The following is a 12,827-nucleotide window of genomic DNA, read 5'->3' on the forward strand; positions in this document are numbered from 1 at the left end:
AATGTCCTTCATTCTCTCTGGTTCTTATATTTTTTCTACCTCTTCTTCCAAGGGGATCCCTGAACTCTGATGGAGTCATCCCACTTAGGATTGATTGTTTTAAGATCTCTCAATCTCTATGTAATATGTGGCTGTGATTTCAGAGAGTTCTAATTTCCATTCAACATTACTAATACCTTGTTAATATTATAATTCAATTAGTAAATGCCAACTTTGTATTTTACCAATTTTTATTAGAGATAAAGTAATAGGTTATTTTTATACTTATAATAATATGTATTTAGTTTATGCTCAATTAATATTTTGTGGTTGAATCTATAGTCTTGTGCCTACTAAGCAAATTCTATTTCATTGAGTGATATCCCTAGGCAACCACCAAGTTCAAGTTTTAATATATTACCTTATGCATATAAAGTCTTTGAGTATGGCTGGATTCATAGAATACTTACAGCAATGTAAACTCATTAAAGAAATATTTATATAGTAATGATTATATATATATATATACACACACATACACACACACACACACACATATATATATATATATATATATATATATATATATATATAATATCATGGAACTACATATAGGCTTTTGGGACCACACAAACACCCACATATGTATATGTATGTATTAATTGCTTTTGAACATGTATTAGATGTTCCACTGTAGCTCAGTAGAGTTCTAAGAAGTGATAAACAGAAGTATGAGAAAAACATTAATTGATTAATTCTCTGACATTATGATACTGATATTTTCCATGTAAAGATGTATTTATGAGCCAATCCATTTGTAGTACAATTATAGACAATAATAATGGACCTTAAAATGCATTTAAAAATAATGGTAGTTTGTTCAACTCTAGGCTTTCTTTGAAGGACAGATGGGAGATGATTGACTTTGAATTCTCAAGCAGATTCATACAAAACATGAGAAGTGTTCTGGAACCTCAGAGTTAGCTTAAATACCAGTGTGGAAATGTTTAGGAAACTTTTAAAAGTATAGTTGACGAAATCAGATTCAAAGAACACAGAAAGGTAGCAGATGTGTAGAACAGTGAACATGTTGGAAGCCATAACGGGCAGTGGGCTGAGAGTGGTGGGATGTACCAGAACAGGGCAATTCAGTGTGAAGATGATCATTATAGGAAGTGGTGAAATAACTGGCTTTATGCTTTCAACTCTCCACGTATTGGACGGACAAAGATCATGTGAAGCAGCTGTCTGATAAACAAAATGAGAGTATGAAAATTAGATAGAATGTTTTCCAGTAATTCTTAGAAAGGGTGACCATGTTAGGTAAAACCATTCACCTTTGCTCTACATATCTTTTGTAGGGTATTCAATTAAATGTAAATGGTAATGAATTAACTCATGGAAGACACTTAAAACTTTATCTCTGGTGTGGAACCACTGACTTATATGCAGAGGGCCAAATGAAGCAGATCAACTGGGGAAAATTATTTTCAACTATTATGCTTACTAGACATCACAAATGAAATTATTAAATAGGTTTTCACGTCTTTAAAATTGTACTCTATGATGTTATCATGGAAGAAATAAAATCCGAAGTTTTGTTGTTGTTGTTGTTTTGTTTTTCTTGTTTGTTTTATTTTATCACTGAGTTGATATCTGTCATGAAATTGCATGAGCTTCTCTTAAGAAAGGTTGTGTAATTGAGATGAATCATAACCCAAAATTAAATGATCAGATAGGAAACAGAGGCTGAGGAGGATTTCTCAGCACTTGAAATGAAAGCAGCAATAAGGGAGTCTCTGTAAAGCAAAGAATGACAAAGGAGCAAAAAGTTGACAATGGGATGTAGTAACTTCTCTCATCTTTCTTCAACAGACAGTTCTGCCCCAGAGACCACAAGTATGAATACCACAGACAGTGGTGTCAACTGTTTATGTGCCATCTGTGGTGACAGAGCAACAGGAAAGCACTATGGGGCGTCCAGTTGTGATGGCTGCAAAGGCTTTTTCAGGCGCAGCATTCGGAAGAGTCATGTTTATTCCTGCAGGTAGTAGGGTGCTCATTTCAGCAAAATTTTCTTTCTTACTGTCTAAAGATATGAACAAGGTTAATTAAGAGCTTTCATAACTCTGTAAGTCAGAACCAAATTGACAAGCTTCAAAATGAACTCATGGTTGTATGTGCAGTTTACATTCACATTGGTAGTTCCATCTTATAAACAATCTGAGACTTGTAAATGTGCATAAAGAAATTCTCATACCTACCACCCAGTTTAGAGCAATATAATTTAATACTCCAGTGGACACCTCCATGGCCACTTGTCCTCAGTGGCAAAGGGGGAACTACCCTCTAGAGTTTGGTGTTAATCTTTTCTTTGTGTTTCTTTATTGTTTTATCACATGTTCATATGCCACTAAATACTGTTTTAAATCTATTAAAATGGATTAAAGCGGGCAGTTTTTGTGTAATTTCTCTTTAAGGTCCATATATCCTGGGTTTTTAGCAAAAAAAAAAAATTAAAACTACAGGGTGACTTTGTATCTTATGGGTTTCAAATGGTAAAATTTAATTTTCATTTCAAAGTAATTCTCAGGTTAAATTTTACACAACCAACTGGGTTGTGTCTAAATTTTATTTAATTCATAAGTCCATACATTTCTACTAGTCTTTTTAATAGTACTTAGCCAATATCACAGCTAAGTTTAAGTTTAGGTATTTATTCTGATTGATTTCTATGATTGTCTTGGAGTATATACTGTTTAGGTTGAACTTGGCCTGTTGACACAAATCATTGAATTTTAGCAGAAAGAACAAAAAATCTATTTTCGTAAGAATAAGTTGGACATTTGAGAATTCCCAATCTGGTAACATTTGACTGTTCAAGGTATAATAAAGGTTAATATGTAACTTCATAAATTTCTACCTTGTGTTCTTTTGTAATATTTGAAGGGGAGTTTGATGTCAATTAAAAAATGTAAATCATCTACTTTAAAATTTGACAAAGTAAAGAGCATTTAGATGGTATTATGTCCACATGCCCATTCCATAGCTAAAAATGAGTTGTCTCTCCTACCAAACACGTTTTCTCCATGGTTACCTTACACACTTGAGTGTTCTACACATTAACACCTGAAGAAACAAAGCAACATAGAGGTGCCAGTGTTTGGAGTCATGTGCACTATTAAAAGTGAGACACAGTTCCATGAAAAGTGACAGCCCTGATCATGGAATATGATGACTTTTATCTTCACTTTATTGGGGGAATAAGGAAGAATCACCATCAGAGCAAGTTTTTGAGGTGTACTAGTACCCCAGAGGCAGAGGCAAGTGGGAATTTGTAGCTTCATACTATGTGTGCTGCCCACTAATTAGGCTACTATACAGTTTTGATATCCAGCAATCTTTATGGTCTTTTTTTTTTCTTCTTCTGGAAAATAGTTGTTGTATGGATGCAATTTGAGAGTTCATGTCTTTAAAGTCAAGATAACTGGTCTCAAATGTACTATTGCTTAGACTGATAAATTATAACTTGACTTTAACAGTCTTATGCTGCTGAAGCTGGATTTCCCCTCCTAAAGAACTTAAATCTTTTAATTTAATGATATTTATGGGATGCTTTCTATAACTTCTGTCAATGTTTCTGTGTATTTGGTAGATTTCAAATTCTTTTATCATCCATTCTGTACTTACATAAAGATATTGAACATGTTAAGAACTTCATGGTGTATGTTTCTTCTTTCTTTTTAATTAAATTAATGTGATTTAAATATATTCTCCTTGTGATTTTTGGTCACATGTTCTCCTCTTCTGAGTATTTTTAGCCCCATATTCAAAGGAGTGATTTGCATTTTAATGTGTGTTAATTTTGAGAGTACAACTCACATGTTAAGTCTTGTCTGTAAATATTACTAGGTCATAAATCACATTGTATTATCCTTATCGTTCAATAATCACCAGCAACAAATGCAACAATAGCAACATGTGTAGCTAGGAATTCACATAATAGCATATTAAGAATTGTGTGACTATTGATACCATCAATTAAAAGTAGCCCCCAATTACTGCGTAATGAAGTCTCTAGTAGGGTGTCCTGCAGTTTCGCTGGCTCTACTTCAGTGTAAGGAAACTATTAATCTGCAACCTGTTACAATAGATTTTCCTCTCTGGACACTGCACTACATGATCTTTGGTATCACCTTCATTTGTAATGGTTTTCAAGGTCCATCAGCATGTGTGTCTGTGCTTAATTCTGACATGTTAACAAATAGTCTTGTTCCAATGTATGGGGTTTTATCTGCTCATCACTCCAAGAGTTTTCATTTATCATGGATATATACAAACCTTGAAATTGCTGTGTCCTATCTGCAATTCAGTTCTTAACTTTTAGAAAAACTGCAAAACATTTTTGCAAAGTATCAGCATTTAATATTCCAACCCACAGGGTATAAGAGCTCCTTTTTGTTGTCTACTACATCTTTAGCAGCGCATGTATGCTATCCACTCTGTGGGTTTTTAAGAGTATAAGATGGTATGTCATTAAGAAGTAACATTCTTATTGGTTTTCTCAATCGTATGTAACTTGATATTCATAATAAATCTTAATTTAATGTGGAGTCATTTAAATTTAATAGAATAAAAGCATTTAAAAAGAGAAACCACACAAAAGTGTAAAAGTATGAATCATAAGCCATTGCCCATCATGCTGAAATCATGTGGCAATAGACACTACATCTTTATATGATGAAGATATTAAACCTAGGCTTGATGTCTATGACTCTTAGTAGCACACACTGGTCCAAAATGATGTAGTCATTCAGATTTATTTATTTATTTATTTATTTTTTGGCAAGACTATCTGAGAAGTGAGTTGTATATTTTCATGCATGTTCCAATCCTGAGCTATTCGATTTCTTAAGAAATTATTTTATACATACTTTGTATTGAGCCCGATTTAACTGTAATTACTTAAAGTCTAATTATTTCCTTATGTGCTTTTTTTTTGATAAATGATTGTCGTGTGTGAACTAATACCTGTTTCTTGTTACAGATTCAGTCGGCAGTGTGTTGTTGACAAGGACAAAAGGAATCAATGCAGATACTGTCGATTAAGAAAGTGTTTTAGAGCAGGAATGAAAAAAGAAGGTAATAGTAATAATAATGATGGTGATAATTTCTACTATTGATGCAAAGGGATAACAATGTGCAAATATTCTCATTAATCACAATAACCTACTTAATAAGTTCTGATTTCCCTCAATATATTAATGGAAAAACCTATCAAAGAGTTCCTAGTTAAAGAATGTAGAGTAAGGATGTGCAGTTATTAGGCAGAGGAAGTAGTGCTTATCTGCTCTGAAAGTTGACACTATCCTTTCCATAGGAAAAATCTACACACAGATTAGAGACATGGATGTACTGTATACACACTTTTCATTTTTAGGAACACCTGGGTGTCTTTACTTATCTCACGAACATCAAGTCCAAATCTTCTTTTTATGTATTCCTGTAATTGGTTTCCTAAATATTGCTGTTTGCTAAACACTGTTCCAGATACCGATATCTGAATTGTGACCATGATAGAGAAGATAATCCTCCATCCTGAGAAGCTCATATTCTATTCAGTTATAGAAGCAATGCAGATATGGTATTCCATGTACAGTAGTTTTACTTTTGCCTGTTAAGTCATATCAATTTATCTTTTCTCAGTCTGACATGATTAAAGACCACTATGCTATACATCCCAAACATCTGGCAGGTTTAGCAGCTGTAAGACTTAATATCTGTATTTTGTTGTGAGTCTATGTCTTCATATGCAAAGAGCTATATCAAAGAGGCAATTTCTCCTTTCAAAATGAATTGGCTAATGTCTTAAACGCTCTATTAGGTAGTTCATAGGGATAATTACATAATTTATCAAATGCTGTTTTTATACTTATTACCTGAAAACAAATCCTTACCTTTATAAAATTGTAAACAAAAACAAATTTGTATTTCCCCTTTGAGTCTAACAATTTATAACAATTTCACTACCTTTGAAAATAGTGAACTTACCTCTTCTGTTTATAAAATGATTGTTTAATTTTACTAAATAGATTGGAAAGTAATTGCTGAGCTTAAAATTTGATGATTCAAACTCTTCAATAAATAATAGAGCTTAATATAAAGATAAATTAAATGGGTACAAATCCAGGGATTTATGTAAAATTTGCAAATGCTTAGGTATCATATACATATGCAGTGTATTAATAAAGTTTGATAATAGAAATCAAATTTATAAAAACAGAAGAAAATCTTTTCACTTCTATTTATTTCCACATAAATAAAAATAACAAGATAAGCTACCAGGTTGTAGGATTTTTAAAATAAAATGTTAAGCATTTGACTTACCCTAAAGATCACTCTCTTTTTTTAGACAAACACCTACTACTTTTTCTGCTAACTAGATTTGGTAGATTTGGGTCTCTGTGATATTGATGTAGAAATTGGTAGTTTTCTTTGCTGGAGAAAAACTTTAATCTTTTGATATCATGATATTTCCAACAGACCCTATTAGAACATTAACCAAGATGAGTGACAGGCTTTCAGCCTTGTCTTCTTGTCTTTTGTTAATGGAAGATAATTTTGTGTTCTCATTTTTGAAATTTAACTTCGACATCCAATTTATTTTTATTTTACATTAATATTTATGCAAGTTCTGGGATAAATCTTCCCTTTTTTTCTTGTTTAAAATTTTGGTTTTCAATAATTCTTAGGACATGTGTATCTCATTCTTTCCTCTCTAAATCACAGAAGTAAATGTACCTTTTATAGTCATTTTATATAATGTGAGGAATGATTTCATATTTCTATAAAGGCTTCTAACTTCTAGAGAGATACTTCAGATTATGCAATGATTTCTGAAGCTAACAGTTGTAAGCATTGCTTTATAAAGGGCCACAGGTCTACTTAAAACCGTCTTAGCTAGAAAAATTTACTTTCTAGTTTAGTAGTGTTTTGTATTTAAAAGAAAACAGGACTTTCAGAATCTATGGCTAACATCTCCGAACAGTGACTATGTTTTTATCTTTGACCTGGCCAACAAGACAGGCAGTATTCTTTGTATTTTACCTTACTGTTTTATTAACTGTGAGAGAATAGAAAGCCATATTAAAACACAGCATGTCAAAACTGGATGACCCAACCATTCTCAGCATTTGTCTCATCACTAAATCCAAGTCACCATATTTTATGAGCTCTGGGGACAAGCTTAACTATTTCTATCTTTAAATGGGTTTCAAAGTGGTTCAAGAGTGAAATAAAAAAAAAAAAACATCTTTATTTCTACATTTTGAAAGACTCTATCTGAACATCTGTAATCTTCCTTATTTCCATCTTTATACTGTAGCCTACGTTAGAGATCTAACAAACAACTACGGTTTTCTCTCTTAGCGGTGCAAAATGAGCGCGACAGAATCAGTACAAGAAGAAGTACCTATGAGGGCAGCAACATTCCCTCCATAAACACTCTGGCACAAGCGGAAGTGAGATCTCGCCAGGTACATCCCACACCCCAGCATTGGCTCTGCAATGGAATCCAGTGTCTGCTATTGCAGCGTGCTGTCATTGTGCTCACTGCTAAAGTCAATAGAGACAGGCTCAAAAGGACCATTTTGAAAGAAGTAGGATAACGGTTGACATTTTTTGAATTTTGGTTCTGAATATATTTTTTAATAACACCCTATCTTTAAATTGAAAAATGAAGTTAATTCAAAGTATAAGATTGTTTGGAAGTTTATTTATGAAGTCAAGTAAAAATATAACATAGCATGTTGTTCTGTTTTATTGCAATATTTTATTGGTTAGATCTATAAAATCATCTGCTCTAATATTGAGGGAACTTTCATCAGCATTTCTTTCCTTTAAATTTATTTTAAGGAAATAAAATTAACTGAACTCAAGAAGTCAACTTGCTATCCCCTTAGAGAACAGATGCTTTGGTGAGCATTAAAGGCAGAGTCATGAAATAGGGAGAAAAGTAAATTTCATTACTTACAAATTTTAAAGTAAGAATATCAGGTGTGAAGCTAAAAGGATCAATCATGCATTTTACACATGTATTCTGAAGACAGTTCATTTTAGCATTGATTTTAATGGAAATGTTCAGGCTGTTTGTCTATGGCAAGGCAAATTATGAAATAGCCAAGCACTTAATCAAGTCCCCTCAGGAGGCAGTGAGTCTACTTTCATTCTTGATAACACACGAGTAATGTGATGAGGTTAACATCCCATTATCATCCCTATTACTAGGAGATTACTTGATGGTCCAATAAAACATTTAGAGTATGGCTTAAAGGGGAGCTGTAAGAGAATATCGGGGTTCACATGACAAAGGCACACATGCAATAAAGAACCTATGGCTAAATTTGACTTTACAAAACTTTAATTAGGTAGAAAACATTGTAAAGTATCATTTTGATTTTCATAATCAAGAATTATGCAAATTTTTAGAATAATTATCACTGTGTTACACATTTCACCATTGCTAAGTTTGTTTCTTAATTTTGGTTGGTTTATTAATTTTATTTTTATGGCCTTCTAATATTTTTAGTTTCTTCTCTAAATATTTTCCACCTTTGATCAACTTATTCACTAACTTTTTTTCCACAAAAATCAACAAAGTAAAGATGGAAAAACCTAATGAAAATATGAGTTTTTAACTAAAAATACAATTATAGAGTTTATTTCTTGTGGTTACTATCCATTTCTTTATGTAGTCAGTTTGAACTACAAACTTCCTCCAAAAACTTAACCTCATTTACAGATTTCGTATTTAAAATAAATTTCTTCACTCTGAGTGTGTATTTATATACTCATGTTTTCAATTTAGCTTTAAACCAAAAAGATTTTATTTCTCAAATTAAAAATGTGGAAAATTTAAGAAATTACTATGATAATGATAATTCTTCCTTTCATGCTATTTATATTATATATTCATAGGAAATAGAGGAAATATTGGCTATTCAGTGGTTTTAATTATAAATTCATATAATATTGTGTTAACATTAGATTTCAGCCCCAAGCCCCAGTTCCAGCACTGACATAAATATTAAGAAAATCGCAAGCATCAGTGACGTTTGTGAGTCCATGAAACAACAGCTCTTAGTCTTGGTGGAATGGGCCAAATACATCCCTGCCTTCTGTGAACTGCCCTTGGATGACCAGGTATGATTTAGAAGAAATTATGTCTTCTTTTAAGAGTGGCTTTAAGATTTGCTAAATTCTTGTGCTCTTTGATTTATATCTGTAATGCATTTAATATATTAGACAGTAGTTGAATTATTATGGGAACTAATCACAAGACTTTACCTTATCCTTTTACCTTTGTATTCTATCAAGAGACAGAAGTGTTTTTTGTCTATTGTTGATTGTCAGGATCTAACAATTATGGAAAGGTTAAGAGTCTGCAGTTTTGGAGTTTAGGCATTTAAATGAGGAAGAAAGGTAAACAGCAAATAACAACTTTCATGACATTTTCTGGTTATTAAAGAGGTAAATATTTGGCAAGCTAAAAGAAGCAAATGGTGACCTGTGGTGTCTTGAGTTTCCTGAATGTACAGAATGAGATTATTCAGAAATGCCTGGCAACTCCTTGACAGAAACTAAGGAGAATATGTTGGTTTCTTTGTGGATACTCTATATAATTAACATGTAAGGGTTTTTTTTTTCTTAATGCTATAAATTTTATTTTGGTACTTATTATACTGAAATATAGAGGTAGCAAAAATATCTGTAGATTCCATATCTGAAATCTACCAAGAAAAATCAAGCAAGATGCAGTCTTCTTTTCCTAATAGATGCAGTTTTTTACTGGGTATTTTGATATTGAGAATTTTTAAATAATAATTTGAAACAGATTTTTTCATTAGAATTTGAAAATTCATTTGTATTTGACTCACTTTGAGCTGTTCTTCCTAAAGTGTATATACACCTTTTTATAGATGAAAATACTATTAAAATTTCCACTTCTTTCACATTGAAAGAATTAACCACACTAAGAATTCAACACTATATGTAGTGCTGTCATTGGCACAAGAAATTCATGCCAAATAAAACAAAAAAAACCAAGTAGGATTGTGTAAAAATTAAGGAAAGGGGAAATATTCACACTCCAGAAGGGAACATAATCATTATAATCATTATAGGAATATAGCAGTTATATTTCTAAGAAGGTACTTTACTTGTGGACAGAAAAAAGTTCCATGAAAACTGAAATCACCCTTACAGTATTTTTTAACTCCCTTCCTGGAGTGAGTCACATTTATTGACATGTCATAAAGATAGCTTGGCTCAGAAGATTATGCCACAGTGAATAAATTGCTAAAAGCTTCCAGTCTCACCCCAAGCAATATAAGTAGGGCTGTGTTATTTATCAGCTTTATAATTTTATTATCATTCACCTTTAAAACCTGCTGACTTATATATAATAATAATGCTCAAAATATTGGGAAATCGGTGCTTGGCAACTATGTAAAACATCTTTGTTTACTTCTCATTCATATTAACAGTATAATATTAATAGTTATGGTTAGTGAATGTTGGTTACAGGTAAAGGCACTGAGGAATAACCTCTCAAATGTATGTTTAATTATGTTATTCTATTTAATTCTTTTTTATTTGATCGTATCTTTATTGACATTTCAAGGGTTATCCCCTTTCCTGGTTTCTCCCCCACCCCAGAAACCCCCTACCACATCCTCCTTCTCGATGCTCCCTTCAACCCACCCACTCCTCCCATCCTCCCCAGGCATTCTCTAACACTGGGGCATCAAGCCTTCACAGGACCAAGGGCCTCTCTTTCCATTGATGTCTGACAAGGGCATTCTCTGCTACATATGTGGCTGGAGCCATAGGTCCCTCCATGAACTCTTTGGTTGGTGGTTTAATCTCTGGGAGCTTCAGGGACTCTGGTTGGTTGATATTGTTCTTCCTATGGGGTTGCAAACACCTTCATCTCCTTCAGTCCTTTCTCTAGCTTCTCTTTTGGGGATACCTTGCTCAGTTCAATGGTTGGCTCTGAGCACCTCTGCATTTAATTCTTTTAGGAGCTCTGTGGTGTAGGTGTTATCTCTGCTTTACAGTTCCTGAAAGTGGACTCCAGACCAGTTTATTCCATCCATAAATTCATAGGATGACTATTTACTAGCAGACTACTGGTTTCAGTTAGGTACTGAGGTAATCGCAGTAAAAGTGCAGATTGCTTCACTGGAAACATTGTAGTCTATTTGGGAGAGATGAACAGTAAAAAGAATATATACAAATTATGAGTAAGTTGACTATGTAGAGGTAGGCTCAATGAAATTTCATAAAATGGAACAGGATGCATTGGAGGGTGAATGAGGGTGAGATGGAAAGACTTGATTATGGGAATCAGAGAAGACATCGTCCAAAGCAAGACACGTGCCAAAGTTGAAAGAGAATTCTTGAGTATATGAACACTGTGCTTAGAGGTTGTCAGGCAGGTGGTGAACAGTGAGTGCTGTAAGATAAAGCAGGGACAGAGCATGCAGTAGGTAAAAAAAAGTAATGTCTACTCACCTCATGTCACATGTAAGGTCACAGTAGAGGAATCTGGACTTTATTTTAAGGACAATTTGAAAGCACTGAAGTTTTTAGCAGAGATGTGGTATGTATATATGAGTGGTTTAATCAAAGATGCTCCAAGACTGTAGAAGTGACTGAGAAGCAAGAATAGCAAGTGGGTGTTCTAGAGTAGTCCAGAGACAGGTTGGAAGCCACAGAGAAGAAAGGCAATGGGTGGATATGGTTTACACTTTAATAACTATCAACACATCCTTGAGAAGTTAAAGAACACTCCACATAGACTTCTGTTGGATCCAAACAATCATATTTGGATGCTTGTAGCATGTACTATTGAGCAGAAAACATAGGAGAAGCATTCATTTGGGAAGTGCTACACTAGTCTTGATTTCTCTGGTTGTAACCAGCACAGAACTGAGGGAAAGAATGAGTATTTACTGCTGCAAGGTCAGACACAACCTAGACACAAGTAGGAGCTGATCACTTTTTTCTTTTCCCCCTAGAAGCCTAGGGTTTGCTTTGTTTGTTTAATTTATTTTTTTGCAGGAAATTTTGTTTATACAAATTTTGCAATTTCATTTCGAGGACTACATCTGGTGTTTCACTTTTCATATGAAAGCAGATGAAATCCAAACCTACTAGTATATATGCAAGGTTAAATAGGGGATCAAGGGAGCGGGCATCACACTGAAGTGTAAACTCAAAATGTTCCATTCTGCTTTCCTCAGAAACCAAAGATCTGCTTTTCTTGGCCATCCCCAAAAGCAAATACTTCTGATGTGCTACAGTAGAAAATTGGAAAGCCTAATCATTTTAAGTGTGCATGATTATTTTATTTCAGAACAAAACAAACCTTAAAGGGAGTCAGTCTTAAGAAACATTGTAAGTTAATCAGACTTACCTTGTACTGTCTTTTAATTGTTACGTTTTATAATTACTTGTTAAAATTTGCAAACTTTTCTTAAGGTGGCCCTGTTGAGAGCTCATGCTGGAGAACACCTACTGCTTGGAGCTACAAAGAGATCCATGATGTATAAAGATATTTTGCTTTTGGGTAAGAATTTTTTAAAGAAGAACTTGCACATGTTTTATATTTTTAATATGCAGGATTCATTCAGCATGTACAAAGCATCCAGCTCTTAGGAAATAGTGCTATGATTTTCCAAAGTGTATGTTATTCATATCCCTCCCTTAGCTCTAGTGTGCTATGTTCACTCTGTGTCTGTGGTGTGGTATAGTGTGTGTGTGTGTGTGTGTGTGTGTGTGTGTGT

At 33.5% G+C, this 12,827-nt stretch overlaps 1 protein-coding gene across 3 annotated transcripts in view; it reads left to right on the plus strand.

Annotated features, from left to right (window-relative positions):
* The window catches only part of Hnf4g (hepatocyte nuclear factor 4 gamma), a 139,381-nt gene that overhangs the window by 115,965 nt on the left and 10,589 nt on the right, over window positions 1-12,827 (plus strand). For 2 of the 3 annotated variants that reach the window (XM_021157862.2, XM_021157861.2), the window contains exons 2-6: window positions 1,855-2,026; window positions 5,027-5,121; window positions 7,408-7,514; window positions 9,025-9,180; window positions 12,523-12,610. In XM_021157862.2, coding sequence (XP_021013521.1) covers window positions 1,881-2,026; window positions 5,027-5,121; window positions 7,408-7,514; window positions 9,025-9,180; window positions 12,523-12,610 — 592 coding nt within the window. In that variant the 5' untranslated portion in view covers window positions 1,855-1,880. Of the gene's footprint in view, window positions 1-1,799; window positions 2,027-5,026; window positions 5,122-7,407; window positions 7,515-9,024; window positions 9,181-12,522; window positions 12,611-12,827 lie in introns of those variants that run through there. The other variant, XM_029475261.1, reaches the window with a different exon arrangement.

This window comes from Mus caroli, chromosome 3 (assembly GCF_900094665.2).
Source record: "Mus caroli chromosome 3, CAROLI_EIJ_v1.1, whole genome shotgun sequence".
In the NCBI taxonomy this organism is placed as follows: Eukaryota; Metazoa; Chordata; class Mammalia; order Rodentia; family Muridae; genus Mus; species Mus caroli.